At 43.6% G+C, this 27,100-nt stretch overlaps 1 protein-coding gene across 15 annotated transcripts in view; it reads right to left on the bottom strand.

Annotated features, from left to right (window-relative positions):
* Positions 1-27,100, bottom strand: part of Patj (PATJ crumbs cell polarity complex component) — a 330,512-nt gene that overhangs the window by 38,835 nt on the left and 264,577 nt on the right. For 8 of the 15 annotated variants that reach the window (XM_076564536.1, XM_076564541.1, XM_015992867.3 and 5 more), the window contains 4 exons: positions 14,128-14,211; positions 5,345-5,538; positions 2,655-2,802; positions 1,555-1,641 (listed from right to left, as the gene is read on the bottom strand). In XM_076564536.1, coding sequence (XP_076420651.1) covers positions 1,555-1,641; positions 2,655-2,802; positions 5,345-5,538; positions 14,128-14,211 — 513 coding nt within the window. Of the gene's footprint in view, positions 1-1,551; positions 1,642-2,654; positions 2,803-5,344; positions 5,539-14,127; positions 14,212-27,100 lie in introns of all 15 variants that reach the window. The other 7 variants (XM_042271444.2, XM_042271443.2, XM_042271446.2 and 4 more) reach the window with 1 other exon arrangement.

Genomic DNA, 27,100 nt, shown 5'->3' with positions numbered 1-27,100 from the left:
AAGGAGGCTTAAAGGAACCACGTGGCACGGACAGGCCTTCCACCAGAGGAGCAGCATGCCTGGGACTGCTGTCGTGTGTCTGCAGCTCCCACTGTAACTTAAGTCTCCACCGCATCCCTGACTCTTCACTTGGGGAATAAGCAGCACTATGAGTGTCTATGTTTGCTGCTAATTATAGAAGCTGGGGACGGGAGGGAGGGTCCAAATTTAACAGTGTGGATTAGGTTTGATTGTTTTAGAGATTTTTAAAAAATTTTATTTATGTGTGCTTATGTCTATGTGAGTATAGGTGTCAGATCTCCTAGAACTGGAGTTACAGACAGTTGTGAGCTACCATGTAGGTACTGGGAATTGAACCTGAGTCCTTTGGAAGAGCAGCAAGTAATCTTAACCCTTGAGCCATCTCGCTGGGCCCGCTTTGAAGATCCTTGAAGTCAAAGCAGCTAGTCTGTGATCCCGTCTGATCAATGATATATATTTAAAATTCTTTTATTGTGTGTGTGTGTGTGTGTGTGTGTGTGTGTGTGTGTGTGTGTGTGTACAAGCACATGCCATAATATGAGTATGCAGGTCAGAGAACAACTTTTGGGAGTCACTTCTCTCCTTCTACAAGAGTTCCAGGAATTAAACTCAGGCCATCAGGTTTGGCGGCAAGTGCATTCCCCACCAACTCAGTGACCCTCGGGGACATCTTTTTGCCGTTTTCTAATTCCTGAGGCAAAGCAGCAGCCGGCAGCTCTGCAGATGATGTAGCTCTGCAGATGCAGCTGTGCCGACACAAAGCCAGGACAGCTTAGAGGGGAGCGAGAAGGCCACCAGAAGAGGACTAACAGTCACACTTCAACCTCAGAAAGGGGGGCTGTCCATAACCCTCAAAGAGACTAGGGGCTACGTCGTGCAAGTTTCTACAGCTGAATCATGTGCCAAGCGGGGCCAAGAGAGGTAGACTGAGAGTGTCAGCCATTATAACACACACACACACAATTACCGTGAAAATACTTCATTAAAAAGGTGGTACTGACATCAGTCTTGCAAAAAAATATATTTGCTAACTCACAAAATGTCACCCACTAATACCTCCCTGCCGTAAGAGAGACCCCCAGACTTGGCTCTCCTAGGAATACACCATTAATTGCCTTCAGCATGTGTGAGTGGCTATTCACAAGTTAACTTTATAGCAATGTTTAATTGGATGAACAGAACAATGTTGTGCTAATGAGGGTCAAATTGCCACCAGATGTTACCTCTTTTTTTTTTTTTCTGTTTTTAAAATAAACACAGCTGTGTACGTGTGTGCACAGGTAATACAGAATAGTGGGAGAGAAAAATGGTTTTAAGAAAACACTTAGAGGCAATAAAGGAAAGAGAAATGTGGGCTTAATGAATTTCCACATCCCGTTTCATTTGTATTTCAAATCTATGAACACGCGCTGAAGCTGGTGCTGAGACTATGTGGTGCATCAGACATCATCTCTAAATAACCGCTTATGAAATGAGCAACTTCCCCGGCGGGTGCCCGAGAGTGAGTGAGTGGGCTGGGAAGACATCAACAACCTGGCTGTTTTGTGAGGTCTTCCGAGAGGAGGCCCAGGAACCGGCTCGGAGTCTCCCAATCTCCAGCTGCACAAGGCCCTGGACGCACTTGGAAGACAAGAAAAGAGAGAAGTGAACACAGTGGCATTTATGATCTACAGCATCAGAGACTGCCTCCAGTCTTCTGCGGCTGAGGCTTCCTAGAGGGCAACCAACCAGTCCTCCCAAACCCAAAGGAAAGAGAAAGAAAGCCAGCAGCTTCTTCATCGGGAGCCCTTCAGATGCACCGAATGGGTTTGAGAGCAACTGCTTTTCTCCCCTTCTGTCTCCCTTCTGGTGAAAGTGCTCAAAAAGAACAAAACAGTCCAGAAGCGGGAACGAGCAGAGTGGGAAACCCAACAGGAGACAGTTCACAAACCCAGGCCTCCTTTGCAGAGCAACCGAGGTGTCTGTACCGGGAACCCTGATTACTGAAACACACCCATCCGTCTGCACAAGCCTCCATAGCTGCTTTGAGATCCTCTGGTTGTAACCAAAGGAGGAGGAGGCTCACGAGGCAGAAGCCCCTCAGCTGCGAAGTCTGTGCTGCGGACTTCCACAAGCTCACCAGAGCCCAGGGTGGGAGCAACCCACCCAAGCAGAGCTGTGTGCCTCTGTCTTCATTTGTGAAATCGAGAGGCCAGTCTGGACGAGCATCCAAACTGGGTCTGATTAATGTAGAGGGGAGGGGCTGGACTCCATGCTCCAGGAGAGCTCGTTTTTGTCCCATGGGCTGGGTGACAAGTGTGACAGCTGGGACAGCCGCTAGCAGGAGAAACTACCTCAGAATCCCCAGGCAGTCCCCTTGGTCTGCTTAGTCAGCACAATAGCTTTCATTAAAGCTGCTCTTGGTTGGGAGGGGGAGGCTGGGGGTGGAGGGGAGGAGGGAAGAGGGTGGTCTTTGATTGGTGTGTAAAATGAATGAAAAATTTTTAATTAAAAAAAAAAAGCTGTTCTTGGTCATCAGGTATTATATTTCCAGTGAGAACAGAGCAAAAACATCCAGCCAAGGCCAGGAAGACTGGGCCAGCTCCGTGAACGTCGCTCGCTGCAGCCAGGCCGGAAGCTGTGTAGTGACTCACCTTGAGGATGGTGGCCACTGTCTCCTGCGAGGCATGTCTCATGTCCTCGCCATTCACAGACAAGATCTGGTCTCCTTGAATCAACCTGCCATCAAGGGCTGCGGCTCCACCTTTCACGATGTCAGAAATACATACCCCATTTCCACTCCTGTGAACATCACCAAGCATTGTGGGGTTGGCAGAGCCAGTTAGTTATTAATTACGATTGGATCTTACTTTATGAAGACTTATGCTAAGATCTAAAACCGACCCATTCAGTCCAATGCCGTCCACTAACTTTCTGAAGAATAAGCTTCCCAGTCAGAATATGCCTCTGTGCTTTGTACTGTACTTCCACCTTCGCCTACTGCGCTTTATTTTTATTGGTGGTGTAAATCTGTGATCCCAGCACTCGGGAGGTGATGATTTTAGTAAACAAAAGTGGAAACTGACTTTTTAAAGAGGCAGAGTTTGTGCCCTGGAGTACAGCTCTGTGGCTGACTGCTTTATGGTGTAAGTGTGACCCTGGGGTGATCCCAGCACCCCATATAGAAATGAAGTGAGCAAGCTTAGAGAAGAGCCCATTGCTAGTAACTTCCTTTTATTAAAAAATGTTGTTATTCACGTGTTTATGTAGGTAGATATGTGCACGCCAGCACATGCATGGGAGTCAGAGGACAGCATGTGTGTGTGTGTGTGTGGGGGGGGGTTAACTCTCCTTTCACATGTGGGTCCCAGGGATCTAAGGCAAGTCATCAATTTGATGGCACATGCCTTGCCCCACCGATCTTTCTTGCAAACCCCTAACAGTTCTGTCTCTAATTTCCTTTTCCTCTTGTACTTCCTTGATTATGCATCCTCCCTGACACCCTAAGTCTCCCGTAGGGCAGGCTGGCCTTGAACTTCCTCCTGCCTCCACCTACTGGGGCTGGGATCATAGGCCTGTACCACCGTGACTGTTTTATGGAGTGCTGAGAATGGAATCCAGAGCTTCATGCATGCTAGGCAAGCAGTGTACCAGCTGAGCTATATCCCCCAGCCTCTTATTTCCGTCTTCACTTCTTTTCTTTGCTGAATAAATCTGTTTCAAAATTGAAGAGGTCAAAAAGTGTGTATCTTGGAGCTAGAGAGAGGGCTTAGCACTTAAGAGTATCTACTGTTCTTTCAGAGGACCAGAGTGTTCCCAGCACCCAACTGGGAGGCTTACAACTGTGTGTGCTTCCAGCACACACTCTCACTCCTCTCTCTCTCTCAACAGGGTCTAACTCTGTAGCCCAGGCTATCCAGAACTTACTATGTAGTCCACACTATCATCAAAGTTGTGTGATTCGGCTGCCAGAGATGTGAATTACAGTGTGAGCTACCTTACTTTTGTCTTCTTTAATTTTGATACACCACGGCAATTGATTTTTGTGGGAGGTATGCTGAAGGCTGAAGACAGATCACACATATACTACCTCTGTGGTCTGGAGGTGGGCTCTCTCCCTTCCTCTACTGATCTTCATTAGCACCTGCAGCATCCCCATTTTTATGGCTATACACTATTTTGTGGACGTTCCATGATTTCACTTATTCAGTGTTTACCCCTCTAGTTGGTGGTGTGAACCTGGGAGAGCAGGGCCTAAAAGTGAGGTGGACTACAGTTTCAAGCAATAGCCAACTTTATTCAGAGCATCAGGCAATTTGTACTCTGAGGGTTAATAAGAATCACGTGAGTCAGGTGTACAATCAGACAGACAAACCACACATGGAAAAGATGGTTTTTCCACAGAGGCACATGAATAACAACAGCTGAAGTAAGCTCACTCGTATCCGCTACACCTGGGAATGAGCATGAAAACACATTCCAAGAACAAGTCTGCGTTTTGAAGAAACTGAGGTCCTAAACTCTTGTCTTGTTTTCTTGGACTTTTCTCACAAGAACTCAGAATTCTCACATGACTCCGTTCCTGGAGTGTGTTCTGACAATTGAAGACCTGCTGATGAGGGTTTGTTTTTTTTTTCTCCCTATTCCTTAGTTACTGCAAAAGATGTGCAATAAATATTTGCAAGCACATCTTTAAGGAACTGTGGAATTACTTGTCAAAAGGATTTGTAAACCTTAAGAAATGCATCTGATCCTTTACAATGAAAAGTTTGATGCTAAAGAATTTAAATGTTCTTTTCAAACTAGATCTGTATTGCAGATGCATGCGGATCACTTCATGCATCTGTCACCAGGTGATGGGGGAACACCGTGTGTGGTGGTGGGGGAACACCGTGTGTGGTGGTGGGGGAACACCGTGTGTGGTGTGGTGGTGCATTCCAGCTGAGACAGGGTTGCTGAGAGTTTGAGACTAGCCTAAGCTACATAGTGAGACCACATCTCAACAAACAACACAAAACTGAACCACCATTCTCTGACTAGAGTGTCCTCAGGTAAGCAGAAAGCAGCTCATTTCGTCTCCATAGCTGCTCTGCACTCACACGTGCAAGAGAACCTACAAATACTGTCCTAGGCGGCCACTCTAACCCTGCTGCAGAGCTGAGTGCAGATCCAGCAGCCCAGCTGGAATCGGGTGTGCCCCCTGGGTGCAGCTGCATCTCAACAGGATGCATCTTAGAAACCCCATCCCTTCTCTACAGTAGGCTTTCTTTTTCAGCATTTAGAACTATTAGTCCCCATGTGCTGAAGAGAAAGGCTGAACTTGACTTGAACAACCAGTCCTTACCGTTTCCCAACAATGCTGAGGCCCAGTCCTCGGCCAGTCTTCTTCTGCAGATCCACCAGGAACACCTCCAAGTTTTCCTCATCTCTGTACTGTGCCTCATCTCTGTACACCACCAGCCGCACCTTCTGGGGGGTCTGCCTCAGGGCTGTGATGGCTTCTTCATGGCTGGAGCTCCTCAGGTCAACCCCATTAACCTGTAACAACAGCCATCGTGAGATGGACAGCTTACAGGGGAGGCATTTCAGCCTGCTGCTGCTCCTTGATCCAACTGGTAAGGAATCTCGAGAAAGTTCCAGTCATTCTCAAAGAACACCATACAACCATCAAGAGGATGAGCCACATTACATATAAAGACTCCACTCCACAAAGAACAGCAGGGTGGGTTGGTGTGCCTGGTCTATATTTACACAGCTGTGAACTTCATTGTGGAGTTAGGGGAGCTGGGTGTGTGTGTGTGGGGGGGTATGGTTACTTATTGAGGTTGGAAGGAAGCAGCTAGTAGAGCTATTAGCCCAGTTAGCAATTATTTTTGGGCTGTTTGTTTGTTAGACATGACATTCTCACTCCTTTTTGTTTGTTTGACTTTGGCTTTTTCTTTCTTTTTTGGGGGTGAGGGGTTTCAAGACAGGGTTTCTCTGTGTAGCCCTGGCTGTCCTGGAACCCTGTAGACCAGGCTGGCCTCAAACTCAGAGATTTGCCTGCCTCTGCCTCCCGAGTGCTGGGATTAAATGTGCGCACCACCACTGCTCGGCTGTCTTTGCCTTTTTGAGATAGTTTCACTATGTAGCCCTGGCTGTCCTGGGAATGTACAACAGGGTGCCTCAAAATGACAGAGATCTGCTGCCTCTGTTTCCTGAGCACTGGTATTAAAGGTCTGCACCATTACAAAACTGGCTGGTTTCTCACTCTTAATTGCTCAGATCACATCATCTTTAGAACTGGCCTAGAAGGAAATTAAAGGACAGATGTTTCCAACAGCTTCAAGAAGACATTGAGCCAGGCGGTGGTGGAGCTCACCTTTGATCCCAGCACTTGGGAGGCAGAGGCAGGCGGATCTCTGTGAGTTCAAGACCAGCCTGGTCTACATAGTGAGTTCCAGGAAAGGCGCAAAGCTACAAAGAGAAACCCTGTCTCGAAAAACAAAACAGAACAAACAAACAAACAAACAAACAAGAAGCCATTGAAGGTTCACATTTGAATCTGATGGCATGGGCACAGAGAGTCTCACCACCAGAGAACACACAATACTGGGGACGGTCGGCAAAGCCATCGCGCTGCTGGCAAGTCACACGAACCTGGGACCTCTCTTAGCCTCACTCTCTTGTCTGTTATATGGAGATCACAGATGACTTATTATTATTATCATTTAAAGATTTATTTATTCATTTATTCATTTATTTATTTATTTATTTATTTATTTATTTATTTATTTATTTATTTATTTATTTATTATGTATACAGTAGTCTGTCTACATGTATTCCTGCCTGCCAGAAGAGGGCACCAGATCTCATTACAGATGGTTGTGAGCCAGCATGTGGTTGCAGGGAGTTGAACTCAGGATCTCTGGAAGAGCAGCCAGTGCTCTTAACCTCTGAGCTGTGTCTCCAGCCCTCAACTTATTTTTTTTAAGTAAATATTTCCATTGTGCTTGTAATGCCCGTCCTTATGGATTTCCCCTGAGTTATTTTTATTATTCATTCTTATTAGTGAATATTAGCTATATAAGTACTGGCTATCACTGTGATATCTCCGCACATACACATATTGTATTCACACATGAGACAAAACATGTGATACTTGTCTGAGTCTGACTTCCTTTGCTTAACACGACGGTACCCAGTCCCATCAACTTTGCAGCAAACACATGATTCTATTTTTCTTTATGGCAGAAGGATACCCCATTGTGTGCGTATGTGTGTATACCATGTTTCTTTACCCAAAGATGGGCATCTAGGTTGATTCTATGACTTGGCTGTTGAGAATAATGTACCACAAAGCTGGACAGGGGGTTGCACATCTGTAATCCCAACACTCAGGGACTCCCACATCTCTGAAGCTGACTTGAGTTACACAGCAAAACTGTCTCAAAGCAAACAAAACCCAGATGGAGCAGTACTACTGTGAACCAGCGAATGCAGGCACCTCTGCTGCATGCTGATGAAGATGACTGTGAGCTACATGCTCAGAAGTGGTCTGTCTGGATCACACGGTCCTTTTTTAGGGTTTCTGTGTGAGTGCCTGCCACAGCATGCATGTGGAGTCAGAGGAAACTGCAGGAGCTGGTTCTCCTCTCTCCTCACATGGCTTCCAGGACTGAATTCAGGTGACCAGGCTCCCTTACTTACTGGGCCATCTCATTGGTCTTTCTGTTTGCTTGTTGTTGTCGTTGTTGTAAATATTTGCATTAGTAACCCTCCCTGTTGTAACAACATCTCTAACACAAGCGATTTAGGGGAGGTTCATTTGGGCTTAGTTTCACAGAGAATGGTCCACCATGGCAGGGAGGGTGAGGTGGCCGCAACAGCTGGGTCCACAGTGGAGCAGCCTGTGGCTCAGATTGTTCACGTCTTGTCAGCTCACAGAGCAGGGCTAGAGCTATAACCTGAAAAGCCTGCCTTTAGTGGTCTACCTTCATTAGCTAGGCTCTACCTACATCATTCTAAGTTTCCACACTGTCCCCAAACAGCTGTGGGCACCAAGCAATGAAACTCACGGCATATTCAAAACACAGCAGCAGTCATTCAGACCAGAGAGACTCTCAATGCCCTGCCCCACCCAGCACCTATTCAATACCAGGGACTGACTCCAGGGCCTCATGCCCACTCTCTGTCACCAAACTATAATGGCAGCTCTTTTTGCTTTAAGATTGCTCTCTGCTCAGGAAGGATCTAAACATAATCTTCCTGCCTCAGACTGTAAGCAGCCGGGATTACAGGCCTACATATTTTTGACTTACAGTTTTTTGATAGCTGAAGATGTTGAACATTTTTTCTTTTTTTTTTTTTTGTCCATTTATATTTTACTTTTGAGAAGTGTTTGTTCAGTTAATTTGCCCACTTATTTGCTGGATTTCCTATTCTTTCAGTGTGTAACTTTTTAGTTCTTTATATATTGAGCATGAATTCTCTATTGTAATTAAATAGCAAGCAAAGATTTCCTCTCCCGGTCAGCTGTCTCTTCACACTGGCTGGCCATCTACTTCCTTTGCCATACAGAAGCTTTTGAATTTGATGGGATCTCACTTGTCAGTTTTTTTATTTCCTAAGCTACTGGAGTCTTATTCAGAAATAATTCATAGCCTATACCTGCTCCTCAATTGTTTCTCCTCTGTTCCCTGCTAGTTGAAAGTCTTGAATTATGGTTGTCTTGGTTATTTTGCTGTTGATATAAGATTCCATGACCAAGGCAATTTATAGAAGAAAGCATTTACTGGGGCACACAGATCCCGAGGGTTAGAATCGATGATCATCATGGGGGGAGAATGCCTATAGTCTAAAGTCTCAATATATACTGTTGGCATTACCATTTACAGATGAAGAAAGCAAGGCCTGGAGAGGCCTAGGAACTTGACCAAAGTCACACAGCCAGTAGATGGAGAAGCAGTCAACATTTGAACCCAGACTTTTTCCCTTCCTATATAGATGTGTGTATGCACATGCACATGTATGTATGTGGAAGACAGAAGGCAACACTGAGTGTCTTCTACTGTTCTTTCTCTACCTTATATATTGAGGCTGGGCCCCTCACTTGAACCTAGAGCTCGCCAATTCGGCTAGTCTTAGTAGTCAGCTTGCTGTGGGATCCTCTGCCTCCACCTCTCAAGGGCTGGGATTACAGGCCATGCCCACCTGATACTTTGTGGGTGCTGAGGATCTGAACTCCAGCACTCACTCTTACATAGGAAGTGGATTGCCCACTGACTCATCTTTCCAGTTCCTAACCCAGACAATCTTCCCATTCTAGTCCTTCTACCACACGGTCTCATAAGTTAGCCTCTGAAGAGGTTATTAGATGGACCTACCACAAACAGCCAAATAATTGATACTGATTAGTGAATTTCTACAAAGAAGAAACTCAGGGACAGGGTGGCTCTGGATTCAACGTCAGTCACTCCCTCCATCCAGGTCACATCTTGGAAAAGAGCCAAACAAAGGGAAACATGGCCCCAACTATGGCTAGACAGACAGCAGGCATAGAAAAGCTTCTGACATGTGACTTTGAGCCCTTGTTCTGATATAGCCCTGTGTGCCCCAAGAAGTCAAGCCTGTCTCTGAACTTGGTCCCTTCATCTCTCCAGTAAAAGACAGTCTAAGGCTTTTCCAATCCTGACACCCTAAGACCAGGGACCCTAGGCATCCAAGAAGGGAGGAAGAATGACTCTTCTTGAAGAAGGTGACTTTGGGGCTGTGTTTAAAATTTTTTAAATGTGTGTGGATGTTTTGTCTGCATGTATATGTGCACCATGTGTATGCCTAATGACCAAAGAAGCCAAGAGAGGGTGTTAGACTCTGTAGCAGGTAGTTAGGAGCCACTATGTGGGTGCTGGGAACTGAATCTGGGTCCTCTGGAAGAGCAGCCAATGCTCTTAATTGCTTAGCCACCTCTTTAGGCCTGCCCTTAAAAATCACCTAGTTAGTTAATTTTGTTGTACCCAGGGCTTTGCACATGCTAGTTACGAGCTTTCTCCCCACCCCACTGGGCTGTTGTTTAAATCTGATTCTATGAGTCAATTACCCATCACCAAGACACCTTTTCTTTTCTGGTGTATCTCAGCACTCACAGACATCCAGAGCCATGGTGCTTAAGGACATGGGTTCAGACAGAAGCTGACTTCCTGGCTTTGTGAAACCCCTTAGAAATGACTGCAGTTGGGTTTCTGTGTCATTCATGAGCTGGAGGCAGGAAAAATACCTACTTTGTGCTGTGAGAATTGACTGAAATAAAGCCTGTCAGGTTTATGGCTCCAGACGCGGCACATAGGTATTTACTGTAAGAAAGAAATGATGGGCCAAAAGAAAATGCTGTGAGAGCTGCATTCTTCTGCACAGGACCCCTCACTATTCCTCCAGGCCACTTTGCATTGTTAGTGAATAAGCCCACAGAACAAGGGGAAAACTGTTCCTAGGAAATGTGAGCTAAGCTGATTATTTTCCTGTGGTCCAATAGATGGCACACAAGACCACTTCTACTACTTAAAACACAAGGTAACTTCATGGATTGAAGTTGAACTTTGCAAGCCTTCTCAAAGGCCTTAGCAAATATAAAAATAATTGAAGGCATCGTCATTGAACGCTAATAGTACAAAAGCAATTTTGACCAAATCCTGGCACTAGGGGGCCTGCTCAGATCAGTGACCTCAGCCTGGTTTCCATGTGCAAGAGGCAGCCTGAGCCACCTCAAGTGCCTTCCAGAAGCACTGGAGGCAGTATCCACAGCAGTGCTGACTGATCTTGGGGGGTGCGAGTGGCCCCCCGTTAGAGAAGGTCTCTGGGAGGCCCTGCTGTCACCCCCTTCAGAAGGCTGGGCCTGGGAAAAGTGGATAAGCCATTGCCAGACGAGGGCTCTTTTACTTATTATTTTAGTTCATGAGTAAAATAAAAAATTAACTCTCGTTCTGATCCTACCTACACAGGATATAACGGCAATAAGGTAGGGTAAGAGGAGGGACTGACCTGAAAAAAACAACCAGGAAGGAGACAGTCCATGCTCATCAGTGTCAGAAATTGTTTGGTTGTGTCTCTGGAACAAAACCTGGCTTATCCTAATTTTAACATTATGATACTGTGATGTTCAAGACTGATTGTCAGTTTGACAGGATTAGAACCACTGAAGAGATGACCCTCTGGATTATACAGATTAGACAAACTGAAGTAGGAAGACCTACTCCAATGTAGGTAGGTAGTACTATTCCACGGGCTACCGTCCCAGACTGAGGAAGGAGGAGAATGTGAGCTGAGCATAGGCACTTGCTGTTCTCTGCATCCTCAGGGTGGATGCACTGGGATCAGCTGTCACTCATTCCTGCCAGACAGGCATGCTCTATCTCCTGGTGCTGTAAGTCAGACAAGCCATTCCCTTTAGTTTCTTCTGTCAAGGACTCTGTTGTGTCAATGAGATGAGTAATTACGGACAGGTATCATTGGAGCCGTGGCAGAAGGGCTTACAGAACACAGAGGACGCCCATGAGCAGCGATGTCCTTCGAGAAGAAAGCGGCTGTAGCCGTATGATGAAGAGGGACAGCAGTCTTTAAAAACGGCATTGGGAACTAAATCCAAGCACCTTACCACTGAGCCCCGTGGCCAGCACTTTAAAATACGCTTCTGACTGGTGTGGTGGCTGATCTCCGTAAGTCAACAATTGAAAAGTAGATGCAGGAGTATCAGGAATTCAAGCCACTCTCAACTATATAGTGATTCTGAGGCTAGCCTGGGCTACAGTATGAGGTCCTCTCTCAAAATAAAAACCAAGTGGCTTAGTTTGGGTTGGCAAGATGCCTCAGTGGATAAAGTCACCTGCCATCAAGTCTGACGACTCGATTTGATCCTTGAAACTCACAGGATGGAAGGAGAAAACAGGCTCCCGTGAACTGTCCTTTGATCTGCCCGTGTGTGCTGTGGCATGTGTGCACACACACAAATGCTCATCCACATACAGGCAGTAGATGAATAAACGTTAGAAAAGGTTTGTTTAAGTCTTTATTTTTAACTAGGTCTCACCTACCCTGGCCTTGAACTCACTCTAAATCTCTGGCAGGCTTTGAACTAATGCAGCCTCCTGAGTGCTGGGATCATAAGCCTAAACCACCAGGCCTGGCAGGAAATTCTAATAAGGTATAATTTATAGAAAATCATAGCCGGGCGGTGGTGGCGCACGCCTTTAATCCCAGCACTCGGGAGGCAGAGCCAGGTGGATCTCTGTGAGTTCGAGGCCAGCCTGGACTACCAAGTGAGTCCCAGGAAAGGCACAAAGCTACACAGAGAAACCCTGTCTCGAAAAACCAAAAAGAAAGAAAAAAAAAAAAAAAAAAAAAAAGAAAATCAGGTATACACATTTGCATTTAAAAAAACTACTGTTTATGTATCAGTATTTTGTCTACAAGCACGGCTGTGCATCGCATGCATGTCTGGTGCCCGCAGAGGCTGGAAGAGAGTATTGGATCCCCTGGCACTGGCATCACAGACGGTGGTGAGCTGCCATGTGGGTGCTAGTCCTTGAGCCCAGGTCCTCTGGTCTTACAGTGCTGTGAACGGCTAAGCCAACTCTGCAGCTCCTACTTTTAATATTAAAGGCACTCATCTTGAAGTGCCAATTATGGCGATGCCAACTGACCAGAAAATCTAGGAAGGATAAAACAGAAACCAGAAGTCCACCAGACTTTGACCAGTAAAAACCAGTGTTGTTTGCAAAAGCATCCAAGCTAATTCCCAAAGAGGCCCTGTTTGTTTTTCTAACCTCATTCATTAGTGCCTTAATAAGTGCACTGGGGATGAGCCCCAATCCAGCATGCTACACAGCCAAGGCCTGCAGAGAAACCCTGCAACTAGACCTGAACTTAATTTGCACTTAGCCTGGCTTCTCTTTCCACCCTTCTCATCTAGGTTCTCCACTCTTGATTATATCCGTTTTCATCCTGGAAGGCAGAAATGAGCCACCAAGGAGAGAAATAAAATTCTGTCATGTCATTCATAATATGCTATATTAAAGATACAAAGCAAAAATCACACATGCCCACTACAAAGTCTCTTCCATTAAATTCATTCAGTGAAAGATGCTAAAGTCTCACACCACCGAAACTCTCTTCAGTTCCACCTACCAGAGTGCCTGGAATTGACTGGTGGTGTGGGATAATCTTTGAACACTGTAATGATGTGCCTAAGGTGCCTTCTGATTGGTTTAATAAAGAGCAGAATGGCCAATAGCAAGGCAGGAGAGAACAGGGAGGACTTCCGGGGAGAGAGAGGAACTCAGGGTTAGATCTAGTCACATGGGTGACACCAGCGAGGCACTGAGAAAGTCAGACATACATCATGGAGGAGAGGTAACAAGCCACGTGGCAGAGTGTACATTAATATAAACGGGCCAATTTAAGTTGTAGGAGTTAAGCTGGGGACAAGTCTAAGCTAAGGCCATGTGTCCATAATTAATAATAAGGCTCCATGTCATTATTTGGGGCTGGTAGCCCCAAAAAAAAGCCTGACAAGGAAGTCTGACTACAGACTGGCTTCCTGCTGTTCCTCAGTATCACACTGCCTACTGTTCCACTGTTTATTTATTTTTAACATATTAATGTCATCAGTGGAAACTACTCATTTAACAATTTTTGCTTGTCCTACTTTTAAAGATGTATTTTTCTTACTTTAATTATGTATGCGTGTATGTCTGTCTGTCTATGTGTAGGTATCTGTAGTGGTATTTGCTCCACCCATGACCTTGGGCTAGAGGGCCTGAAGGAGGTGGTGCTTCCTGCCATTGTATGTGACCTCTTAAAAGGAGAAGGGTCACATGCAGTCAAATACAGTCTGATATTAAAATGATAGAATTATAAGAGGTAGTTTTCTTTTTCACTAAAAAAACATTTTCTCAGATTTAGATCAACAAAGTCATGATTATGAACCAGTGAGTTGTTCAGCAACACTGAAAAAGAAGAGGATATGACATATGCTTTGTTCCACAGCAGAGAAATCACCGCTGGAATAGTTGAATCAAAGACAGACAATTTGATCTTATGGACCAAGGTCAACCATGTTCACTGTTAACAAAGTACAATTCAGAATGAGATACCTCTAATATCTGGTCTCCGGCCCACAGTCTTCCATCTCTGGCTGCTGCACCCTCTTCATAGACTTCATGGATAACTATAGCATCCTATTTAAAAAAAAAAATTTCCATTAATTCCTAACAACCAGAAACAACCTTAAGCAAGCATCCAGATGATGGACAGCAACTCACAACTGGCAATTTGCTAAGAATGTTTACTTGCTTGGTGTAGACATAAATAAGAAGCACAGTTCCAGGTTTAGAAGTACCACTATGTTTTCCAAAGATGATTATTTCCCTGCTTTAGGATGGGATTTGCCTCAGATTCCATGTTAAACTTCTCCCTTGTTTTTTCTGTTGACCTTGAACATTTGCTGCTGTGTTCAAACTCGAGGTGAACTCTGCCTCATTTACTTTTTACTGGTAATTTTAAACAGTTTCAGGTATTTACTAGAGCTCAAGGGTTCAGCACAGAAGTGTGGCCTCATTACGTGGGCAATGAAAGAAAAGAACTTGGTGAAATGAGCTAGTGCTGAAGGATAAAGCAGGCTGTGGGAGAAAACACTCGGAAACCCAAGCACAGGTCGGCTGTGGGCTTGGGACTCCTTAACACTCTAGCTCAAAATCGTAGGACACTATCTAGGACAGGTAACCTGTGGTTAAACAGTATTTCTTCATTAATGAATTCAAAGTAACTTGCACCTCCTCATATTAATAATCTCATTTTTATTTTCTTCTCTACTTTTTTATCCACTTTTTTTCATATAGCATATTTTGGTCACATTTCCCCACCTCCTTATTCACCCAACTTCCTCTTCTTCCTTTCCTTCTCTTTCTCTCAAAAAAAGATTAAAGAAAATCCAAAATCAAAACAAACAAACAAAAATTATTAAAGACAAAAAAATACCAAAGCAAACCAAACCAACAACAAGCACTACCAACAACATGGAGTCTGCTTTGCGTTCCCAGCTCCTGGGAACTGGGCTTGCCTTAGAGTGTGGTTGACAGAGCCAGTATCACTCCACTGGAGAAAAGTGAGGTTCCCTTCCCAGCCGCTATCACTTGCAAAGAGCTCCTTGGTTAGGTGTCATCTCCCTTTCTTTGTGCTGGGATTTTGTCTGCTTTGAACTGGTGCAGGGCTTGTGCAGGCTGTTACAGTCTCTGTGAGTTCATATGTGCACAAGCCCTATGTTTCTAGAAGACCAGCCCTGTTATGTCTGGAAAACACTTCTTCCTAGGAGTCACCTACAACTTCCCGTCCTTAAAACCTCTGCATCTCCTCCTTCACACAGATCATCAAGCCTTGAGGGGAGGGGTCTGAGGAAGACATTCCATTTAGGACTGAGTGCTTCAAAGTCTCTCATTCTCTGAACAGCTATCTACTCTCGTTTTCTTGGCCACTTTAGAGTGGTCAGGTATGGGTTCCATCTCGTCGAATGGCCCTTAAAACTATAAAAAGTGGTTGGTTACTCCCATAACATTTTTATCACTACTGTGTGTGTGTGTGTGTGCGTGTGTGTGTGTGTGTGTGTGTGTGTGTGTGTATGTATATGTATGTATGTATATATATATATATATGTATGTCTGGCAGGTCACTGTTGTAGGTCATAGGGCTTATAGCTGGGTGATATTGATTACTTTTCTCCTCTAGTAGTATGCAAAATCTTTCAAACATCACAAACACTAGTCAGTATAGGTGAAGCTTATAGTTGGGTACCAGCTTGATTTTTCCATGTTTGATGATGTAAGTGGTATCTTCAACAACAGGGCCTTGTCGTTACATTGTAGAGGGGAACCAATAGCTTTAGCAATAGCTTGTGATATTTAGTGGGGGTGCTATACAGGACCCCTTGGTAACCTATTCCTGGCACTGGAGGTTTTACGGTGGCATAAGACGTCTAGTTGGGGCATTGCTTCTCTCATATGGTGACTTCATTTAAATTTCATAGGACCAAGCATCGTCATCCATGGCTTTAATCCCAGTACTTGAGAGGCAGATGCAGACAGATCTAAGTTTGAGGCCTACATTTCCTTCCTTCTTTAACCCCTTCCCTCTGCCCTGCCCCCACTTCCTTTTTTTTTTTTTTTTTTTTTTTTTAGAACAAGTCTCACTATTCTGCACTGGCTGGCCTGGAACTCACTATGCAGACAGGCTGGCCTTGCACTTAGAGAGATCTCTATGCTTTTGCCTCCACCTCTGAGCGCTGGGATTGAAAGTGTGAGCCACCATCCCCAGTCCTTCTTTTTGTGAGACAAAGTCTCACTCAGTAGCCCATGCTGGCCTTGAACTCACTGTGATCCTCCTACTGCACCCTGGATTTAGAAAACGTGTGCCACCATGCTAGGCTAGAAACAACTTTCCAAAAAAAAAAAAAATTCCAACATAACTTCTAGGGAAGAGAAGCAACAAAGTTAGATGTCTATAATCAACCCAAAACACCTTTAGGGCGTTTTCATTTCATTACAATACAGTTCTGAAATCACTCTTTACTATAACAATTAGAGGCATTGTCCAGAGCTGGGCTAGGAGCCTTGATCCATCTGCACTTCAGATCCTGTAGCAGCAGTGGATTTTAACACTAACTAACAACATTTCTAAATCCAGGGAATGTTTTTATTGCCAAGTCTTTGTTTTCCTGCTGCTTCTAGGGAATGACTGGAGGAGATGTACTGGGCCAGTGGCCTGAAGTGATCTCAACACACTTCCAGATTGCATCAGGGGTCACTTGGACCATGGTCTGCAGGAAGAAATGGAAGCAGGCTCTAGGGAGCCTGGATGATACCAGTCTGTAACATCTCACCATTCCTGGTTTGGAAGTCTCCCACTGAGTACAAAGCTTGTTTTTCACATAAAATCCCAGATCTTAGAACATTCTAAACTGCAAATGTAAGTTTTCTGTTGATTCATATCCAAAAGGAAGACAAAGACCCATTAACTTCTCATTCTATGAAGCAGTTTGGGCCTCTATAACAAATGGTGCAGAGAAAACTGATGTGTACAAGAAGAAACTGAACCTTTATTTCTCACCTGGACAAAAACCAGCTCCAAATGGACCAAAGACCTTAGTGTAGACCTAAGTTTGACACTGTTACGGGGGAAGTAGGCGTGAGCAAGGGTTGCCTATACAGGATCTCAGTCATCCCGGAAATAAATGCAACCATCAGCGGGCAGGATCTCAGAAAACTGAAAAGCTCTGCACAGCAAAGCAAACACTTAAGGCTGAGCAAAGAACCAGCCTAAAGAATGGGAGAAAATCTTTGCCAGCTATGTGCCTGGCAGAGACTTAATATCTAGAATACGCAAAGAATTGAAAAACCAACCAACCAACAAACAACCTCATCCAGCAACAAGAAAACAATCCAATCAATAAAATGGGCTCATGAAATGAACAGACAGTTCTTAAAAGAGGAAATGCAAATGGCCATCAAACATGAAAAATGTTCAACCTCACTAGATATTAGAGAAATGCCAACCCAAACTATATTGAGATTCCTTCTCACTCCAGTTAGAATGGCAGTCATCAAGAAAACAACAAAAATGATGGGTAAAATAAAAAGAAGGAACCCTTATATGCTGCTGGGGGCGGGGTGCCGGGGGAACTATTAACTAGCCCAGTCTCTATGGAAACCAGTGTAGTGGTTTCTCAAACACCCTTGGGTATCTACCCAAATGGCTCAAAGTCAGTGGATCACAGGGATTATTGCACATCCATGTTTACTGAAGCCATATTCACAAAAGCTAAGTTATGGAACCAATCCTGGTGTCCAACAACAGAAGAGTGGTTAAGGAAAATGTAGTTTAGACAAACAACAGAATTTTTTCTGCCATAAAGAAGAATGATGTCAAGTCATTTGGGGAAAATTGATATAAGTGGAAGCAATCATATTAAGCAAATCAGGCCAGTCTCAAACATATATTGTACGTTTTCTCTCATTTGTGGCACTTGGGATTTTATATAGTCACATAAAATCATATATATATATATATATATATATATATATATATATATATATATAGATTAAATGAAAGCAGAAGTCCCCAAAGGGTTAATGGGAAGGGGAAGGATAAGAAGAGGAAGGGCAGGGTAAGTGAGATGTGTGAGGGGAGTGTGCGTATATACCAGTGAGAAAGTTAAAAAAATATTAAAAAGAGTACTTTTGAATCCAAATCTCTTTACACGCTTCTTGTGCCCACGAAACACTAGCTGTAATGTCAAGACACCATTAAGAGTTTCAAAGAAGCACTGGGTTCATTGCTAAGACATTTGTGACATGGGAATCCTTCTGTGGAAACTCCTGGTTTTCTTCTTTGCCTTTGCTTGACCACTGCTATGATGTCTCTGAGTCAGTAAAAACAGAAGAAAACAGAAGACGCGTAACCTGTGAACAGAACAGCTGCTTTTCTTTCTGCACTCTAACACTTGAAAGTGCTTTACAAAGCTCTGACAGATGTGTTAACTGGGGTGACAAGATCAGAAATGGAGACAAGAGTGAAATTCGAAATGCATGCTGGGGAATCAAAAGAAGGTCGACTTTGTTTTGTTTGGAACTTTAGGGTAGGGAAGTAAAGAAAGAAGGTACCGGGTTAGGGCATTTCAGGGACTATTCAACAACATTATATTAAACTTCGAGTGTTTGCCTTTGGAAACGTATGATTAGATGGAAATAATGGGCCGTTAATAAGGAACTGAGCTATTATTTTAAATAAAAGTCTGGTGGCTTCTTTTCTTACTAGCTGCCCTCCCAGAGTTCTGGCCTCCGCCCCACTTCTGGTCTGCACAGGTAAAGACCGCTGTTCTCCCTGGTGTCCTCAGACACTGCTTACCAGCACCAGTGACTTCTCGGAATCTTTTCAGTTAGCATACAAAACAGTCTTTCTTTCTTTCTTTCTTTTTCTTTCTTTCTTTCTTTCTTTCTTTCTTTCTTTCTTTCTTTCTTTCTTTCTTTCTTTCTTTCTTTCTTTCTTTCTTTCTTTCTTTCTTTCTTTCTCTCTCTCTCTCTCTCTCTCTCTCTCTCTCTTTCTTTTCCTTCCTTCCTTCCTTCCTTCCTTCCTTCCTTCCTTCCTTCCTTCCTTCCTTCCTTCCTCCCTCCCTCCCTCCCTCCCTCCCTCCCTCCCTCCCTCCCTCCCTCTCTCTCTCTTTTTTTTCGAGACAGGGTTTCTCTGTGTAGCTTTGGCTGTCTTGGAATTCACTTTGTAGACCAGGCTGGCCTTGAACTCAAGATATCCGTTTGCCTCTGCCTCTCGAGTGCACCATCACCACCCAGCCAAAACAGTATTTCTTTATAACATTTCCATATATATGAGTTTTGTGGTTTGCTCATACCTTCCTTCCTTGACCCTTCTCCCTCTTGCCTGTGTCCCTCTTCCCAACACAGTATCTTCTGTGTTATTCTCCTCTAGTTCCAGATGCAAACACCTGGATTTGGCTTCTCCTCATTTTCCTATCTTACTCCCTGTTCTTTCTCCCTTTAGACTCTTTCTTTCCTCCACATAGCACACTTTCTACTAACATATATACCATATATATAGTATATATTATATATACATATATATGTATATATATTATATATATATATAAATACACACACACACACACACACACACACACACACAGAGCACTAGAATTGGTATCTGAGGGAAAACATATGATCTTGAAACTCACAGTTTGTGGTATTCATCTACTCTCGATGTAGCCTAATAGTCATGTCCTTGTAGGTGTCTGTCAGCTTAGTATGAGGAGAGGTCGCGGACTGATTGGGATGTGATTAGGAATTGGGCCTCTGGCATAGGCTTTCTCTGTTCAAAGACGGGCAGTGCTACTACTCCCTGCCATGGGCCTGCAGAAGGCCATTAGCTCTTCTGGAATGGAACAATTTATTATCTACACATATGGCTGACGGCAAACTGTTATCACAAGTAAGAGGCTGATAAGTTCTCTTGTTGCTAGTTAACGGACACCTATGTCGCAGAGATGCCACACACTTCCAGCTGTGGCACTCGGTCTTCCTAACAGCTAAGCAACCTAGCACTGCTAACCCTGCTGAAGAAGAGCAAGTGCAGGCCCGTGGGCTTCAGCTCCCAACAGGTCTTCAGATGAAAGTCTGGGCTCCCACCATGTGACTGGTCTGTTTGAATGGTTTACTGTGTCCTCTACAAAGGCTGGGGGTTCCCATATGATCAGTTCTGCAGAAATACTGTCCCCTCAGTTCCACAGTGACAGCCTCGAGGGCACGAATGGGTCATTTTACAGAATGTGGAGAAAAAGATGACTTGTGGAAGTGGAAGGAAGCCTTGGGACTAATAAGGCGTTGACATTCACAGATCTCAATAGCAGAAGGTGGCGCAAGGTCTGGTCCCCACTGCAGCACTGAGACCCCCTCCCCAAACAAGCTTCTCTTTTAACCCCCGCTGATTACCTTGTTTCTCTTCTCCTGCCTTACCTCTCCAGAGCTGTTTCTGAATAATTTTTTATTTTTTTACAGGGCAGGATAATATAGCCAACAGCACACCATACATCACTGATAGGTTGATACTTAAATATATATAGAGATATCTTCTTATATGTGCTTAGAAAGGATGAAGCCTTCAAATGTTGAAAGGCCTTGCTCTCTCTTGCCTGGTACCTCCTTTGTTTCCTGACATTCTCCTCAAATCATCCAAGTGTCACATTCTCCATGACTCATCCTTCTCGTGAGTCACCCCGACATCCCCGCACGGATCAGAATACCACAGTTGTCTGTCCATGGACCCATCCTCCCATCCTGATGCTTCTCTTCAGAACTGGGTCTGCTTCCAGTTCATCTTTGTGTCCTGGTGCTGACCTGGAGCCAATACTCATTAAGTGTTCTCTTCAATGTTTATCAAGAAAACATCGACAACAGAAAAAGAGATCAAAATGACTCTGAATGGGAAGGTGGGTAATGTTAGTATGTCTTAATTCTATTTCAATTCAACCTTCTGATGGCAAAGCATTAACAATATAAAACCAAAATACTCAACAAAAAATGGATATGAAAGCCATATGAATTCCCAGAGAATTTACATTAGCTCAGAGAACCATTTAAAGGAGCCAAGCATGAGAGAGACTTAATTATCACCGAGCTCCACAAAATCCCCAAATTCCTCCAAGGGGATTAAACTCTGAATTGCTGGAAAAGAATTTGATAACATGTAATAATAGAGCCTTAGACGGAGGCAAAGTCACTGCACACTACAGCCCATCAATCAAATTTTCTTTACTGTTCAAGCTGCCAACAAGTAGATAAAGTAACTCATAAACACACCAATCACTCAGCAAAAGGCAATTTTATCGTTGTCACAATAGGCCCATAACACTTAAGGAAACCATGTGTTAGAAAAATTAAGTGATGTCTTCTGTGGGCTGAAAGAGTTTACAAAGCTCTACATTGAGGGCAAGCTATTCTAGATGAATGAGATTTTTATATTTAACACTTGTAGATATTCAGTATATTAGTCTAATAAGCTCAGACAAAATTTTGACTGGGAACTCCATGGTAGATAATTACGAAGGTCTGTTTCCACATGGCTTTGTTTCCTGCTTGCAGGCATGTTTTCCGTAGCTTGGGTCACCCTTGAAGGAAAAGCAGTCTTTGCCACACTTGTAAAAGCCTCCAACCACACTCCCCACAAGAATTCCTAAGGGATATTTTAACCACAGAAAAGTTCCACATTAAATTTCACATTTAAGATGGAAAACATTTATCAGTATTCCAAAAAAGTGTCAGATCTCGTTATCCTGCCTTCAGGGAAAAACAGCTCCTAATGAGAAAGACCCATGGGTACCAAAAGCAATAGTAAATATATTCTGTATTAAATGGGCATTTCTTTCTTTTGAAAGAAACCATGGCTCAGACCTCTGTGAGTTGTGCTGCTTTCAAAGACAACTTAATAGAGTTCTGAGCTGTCACTGTTCAGAAATCACAGTAGACATATGCCTTCAACGAAGGGCAGTGCGCTGTACTCTCAGCAAAAAGACCAGGCCAATGAGGGGGTAATGTGGTGAGGACAATAAAAGCCTAAACTACACTCAAATATTCACTAAAAACACAGGACTGAACTTAGCTAAATATAAAATGTTGGGTTAAGCTGATGGAGTTGATCTCATTTTGAGCAAAACTATAAGCTCAGACTGTATCCATTTAAATATGAAGAACATAGTTCCTCTGATTCTTAGTTCTTTTGATTCTTCTTACAACCCAGATCTCCTCTGTGTGTGTGTGTGTGTGTGTGTGTGTGTCTGTCTGTCTGTCTGTCTGAACCCAGTGCCTCATCTATTCATGCTCAGTGGTCTATGACTTAGCTGTTTCCATCCTCTTAACCCAATGCTTTAGGAAGAAAACTTTTCAATTTTACTTTAATTAGTGCTTGATCTAGAAAAAATAGAGTGCAGCAGTGTTTGGAAGATTCAGGACTGGGAGCTTGAGGAGTTATATTTTCTGACATTCTGTGCGTAGCCTACTTAACTTTCTCTGTTCGTGACACTTAACAATGTCAGTGAAGCACCGAATTGATCCACATGACATCTAATGTCATCCCAGCTTGAAAATTCTCTTTTTCTCTCCATACATTCACACACAATACTTACCATACAGTAGATACTGATTGAATAATGAGCGCCCCCCCCCAACACAGACATCTAAGTTTCAGGGGGTATAGCTAGTAAACAAAGGGAGGAAGAAATGTCAGTATAGTCTAAATGCAAGACTCTGAGGAATGCCAACATGTCTACTTTTCTTGTTACCATAGAAATTCCTATGTATAACTTGTTGCTTTTTTTCTTGGTGAAAATATATAACATCTTATTAGTTCTTTGAGCATGTCATACATACACACAATGTATTTTGATCACAATTGCCCCTTTCCTCCTCCTAACTCTGTCCAGATCCACCCCCTTCATAGTTTTGTTTTTTTTTTCCAGGATATTCTTTCTCCAGTAGCTGTGGGTTCTATTTCCAGCACTAATAATGGATTGAACAAACTGGGTCTATTGACATGGGCCTGTAATCCCAGCTACTTGGGAGGCTGAGGCAGGAGGATACTAAATTTAAGGCTTGCCTGCACTACAGGATGGGTTCAAGGAACGCCTGGGCAACTTAGTGAGGCCCAGTTTCAAATCAGAAAGTAAACAGATTGCAGCGGAGGAATAATTCCAACAAAGCTTAAGACGAGCTCTGGACTTCCTCTTCCACCAGAATGCCAAAGACTTGGCTCCTGACTGATACAGGTACTGAATTTCAGTACCTGTGAGAACATTACTGACTGAAGAAAAAATGAAGTCAACAGATGGGCGAAGTGTACATTAAGTATACTGCTTTCTATACATCAACAGAATGTGGTATTAGAAAAAAATACAGTCTCTGTCAAATTGATGTCCTCACTGCTTGCCAGTTCTAGAGATTGAACTGTTTCAATGCAACTGATACGATCTCTCTCTCTCTCTCTCTCTCTCTCTCTCTCTCTCTCTCTCTCTCTCTCTCTCTCTCTCACACACACACACACACACACACACACACACACACTTTCAGAGGTTATAACTTTTGCACACTATTTACCCCATAATTAATATATGAAATGAAAGTCACAGCCATAAGAGTTGACACAAGAACTATTCTGAGAACTAATAAACATGTTAGACTTTAACACTCAAAAATGAAGTTTATATTTACCTAAAACTGAGTTCTTGTGCCAAGCGTGATTTAACAAAAAGTTGATGTTCATGAATATGTATATAATTGTCCATGCTGAAATAGATTTATTGAAAGAAGTGGATAATATTTGCACTACATTTTGATCATTATATTTCTTATTTTATTTCTGCCACCAAAGCTTTTCATATACCCCTTTCCACTCTCCTTTGAATTCATGGCTTCTTTTTTTTTCACTAATTGTTATTGCATGCATATATGTATATGCATTACATTTTATAAGCCCCCACAGTTCCATTTGTTCCTTATTTATTGAAATTTTACTCAGCCTGCATAATATTATTGCTTGCAGTCACATTCTTATGTTCTGAACGTCGAGATCCAGAGTACTATTCGTTAACATTCCTTCAGTGTGATTCATAGAGGTTTTGTAAACTCTACTTGATTTTAAAATAAAGCTAAGGTAAAAAGATGTTTTGTGTAAAAATATATGACTTAAGCAATAATGATAAAAGAGGCTGGGCTTTGGGGATTACATGCCAAAGCAAACCATGCTCCTTACGAGACAGACTGTGAGAAGTTCACATGAAGGTGAACTGCTAACAATCAATGTAAATTAGCTTTCTACCCTGCTTACTTAAAAAATATCCAGGAGTTTAGATCGCTGTAGTACTACTTTCAGATTGTCAAAAGCAGTAATAAATAAGCGAGAGCATATAACATGATCGGGGTAAAATGGAGTTACTTCAGAATAGATATAGCTGTGGCAAAAGAAAAGTATTATCCCCTTTAATTTCTCCGTAGGTAAACTTTGCCACATAATGTCCAAATGCTAGAGGGCCTCCTACTTTGATGTCTTATTAATGTATAATGCATCTGACTTACACAACTGTGTAACAGAGATGGATTAAATTGGTGTTATTTTGTAGAATCTGTGTGTAGTAATAAATAAGATTATTAGGGGCCGGGCGGTGGTGGCGCACGCCTTTAATCCCAGCACTTGGGAGGCAGAGCCAGGCAGATCTCTGTGAGTTCGAGGCCAGCCTGGGCTACCAAGTGAGTTCCAGGAAAGGCGCAAAGCTACACAGAGAAACCCTGTCTCGAAAAACCATAAAAAAAAAAAAAAAAGATTATTAGGGCTATCTTGCAGCTTGGTGGTGAAGTATATGCACAATGTATGTGAATCCTTGCAGCTCAGCCCCTAGCATGTAGATAAATATTAAATCATGTATGAAAAGAAAAAAGAAAAATTGAAACTTGGACAGAAATGATAAAATTCTAAATCTGACAGTCTACAACAGTGGTTCTCAACCTTCCTAATGTTTCAACCTTTTAATACAGTTCCTCATGTTATGGTGACCCCCAGCCATAAAATTATTTTGTTACTGTTTCATAACTGTAATTTTGCTACTGTTATTAATCTTTTTTTTTTTGTTTTGTTTTGTTTTGTTTTTGTTTTTCAAGACAGGGTTTCTCTGTGTAGGTTTGCGCTTTTCCTGGGACTCACTTGGTAGCCCAGGCTGGTCTTGAACTCACAGAGATCCTCCTGGCTCTGTCTCCCCAGTGCTGGGATTAAAGGCGTGCGCCACCACCGCCCGGCTACTGTTATTAATTTTAATGTAAATATCTGATATGCAGGATTTTTTTTTTGCGGGGGAGGGGTTTCTCTGTGTTGTTTTGGTGCCTGTCCTGGATCTCAATCTATAGACCAGGCTGGCCTCAAGCTCACAGAGATCCACCTGGCTCTGCCTCCTGAGTGCTGGGACTAAAGGTGTGCACCACCACTGCCCGGCTGATATGCAGGATTTCTAATATGTGTTGTGGGGTCGCAACCCATGGGTTGAGAACCACTGGTCTAAAGGCTTTTTAAAATTAAGAGTATCTACATTTTTTAAAGCAGGAAAATGGAAGGAACTGGAAAATGTTATACAAGGTGAGATAACCCAGGCCCAGAAAGAAAACAGTTCACAATCTCCTCATATGAAGGTCATAGCTTCAAACTCTGAGAATTTAACTTGGAGTGTCTGTAGAAGTCAAGAAGCTAGAGACGGTTCATGAGAGAGGAGAGGGACAAGGCCTCGATGGAGAGTCGAAGGGTCAAGTGGGGCAGGGGAGGGCGGAGGGAGTGGGGAAGACGAGAGGGTAGGAAGTGGACTACCCACGGTTGAGAGTGCATGGGAAAGTCTATGGAAACCCATTAAGCTATGAGCTAATTAAAAATACAGCTTTAAAAAAAGAGTTTAAACTGAGGCACTCTGATGGGCGGACACTGCTGCTCCTAGGTTATTTAGGGGAAAAGCTGAGTCCCAGGCACTGAATTCCTCTTTTAAGTTAGTGGTCAGGGAGGCCCCAGAGGTACACACACAAACACACACACACACACACACACACACACACACACACACACACACACACACACACACACACACACAGAGGCTATGGCCATTGTTCTTGGCTGCCCACCATAACTGCGTGATGGTAAGACTCTGCTGCTGAAGATACCACACCCTTTGCTTTCTGGACACAGAGGTCAGGCTGGAACTCACCAGGAAACGTACTCCCTGTTGACCAGCTTACGAACTGCCGGAGGCACTGTGACGGCTGCTTTAGGGAATGGGCGTCAGTGCTCAGCACCTCATGCTACAACACCGATGTGCTAGGAAAGGTTTGCCCACGAGTACAATTGTGACGTGACTGTCACGGGAGGAACCAACAGCGTTTTCTCTTCTTTTCTTTCCATTCTTTCTTCTTCTGTTTTTCAAATAGATTTACAGCCAGCTTCATAGGAGGGGTTTAGTTCCTAATACTGTAAACTTGGTTAAAAGCCCATGACTGGCAAGGTCAGGGGCCCTGGATGGGTGAGTGGGCATGACCTATTACTGTTATTTTGTGCTAAATGTTCATGCTGTCAAATGTCTTTTCAGTGTTTATGTTCATAGGCACAGATACATCAGTGTTGTTCTCAGCCTTTACTGGAGAAGCGTCCTTCTGCAGTAGGCATCAATGAACGCAGAAACACATAAGCAGTCAGAGAGCAGAAAGTAAAGTGGCTGCCGAATGCTAAGCCCTAGATGGGACGCCTAGATCACTACCTTCTTGTCCAAGCCCCGGGGAACATCCCAGAAGATGGGCAGGAGAATGTGAGAGCCAGAGGATAGTAATGCTGTGAAATGTCATCAGGACATGCCATGGCTGTCACACCCATGAATTTGCAGCAGCTGTGGTGACCTACACAGGACTAAGCCTGTCAACATGACAGTGTGGATGGAGAAGGGGCTCATGAGTCCTTATCCTTAGCTAAGGAGCTGCTGGGGCAGGAAGAGTCTCCTTC

The sequence above is a fragment of the Peromyscus maniculatus genome, chromosome 2 (assembly GCF_049852395.1).
Source record: "Peromyscus maniculatus bairdii isolate BWxNUB_F1_BW_parent chromosome 2, HU_Pman_BW_mat_3.1, whole genome shotgun sequence".
Lineage (NCBI taxonomy): Eukaryota > Metazoa > Chordata > Mammalia > Rodentia > Cricetidae > Peromyscus > Peromyscus maniculatus.
The sequence above is the reverse complement of the archived record's forward strand: the minus strand, read 5'-3'. Positions and strand labels throughout refer to the sequence as shown.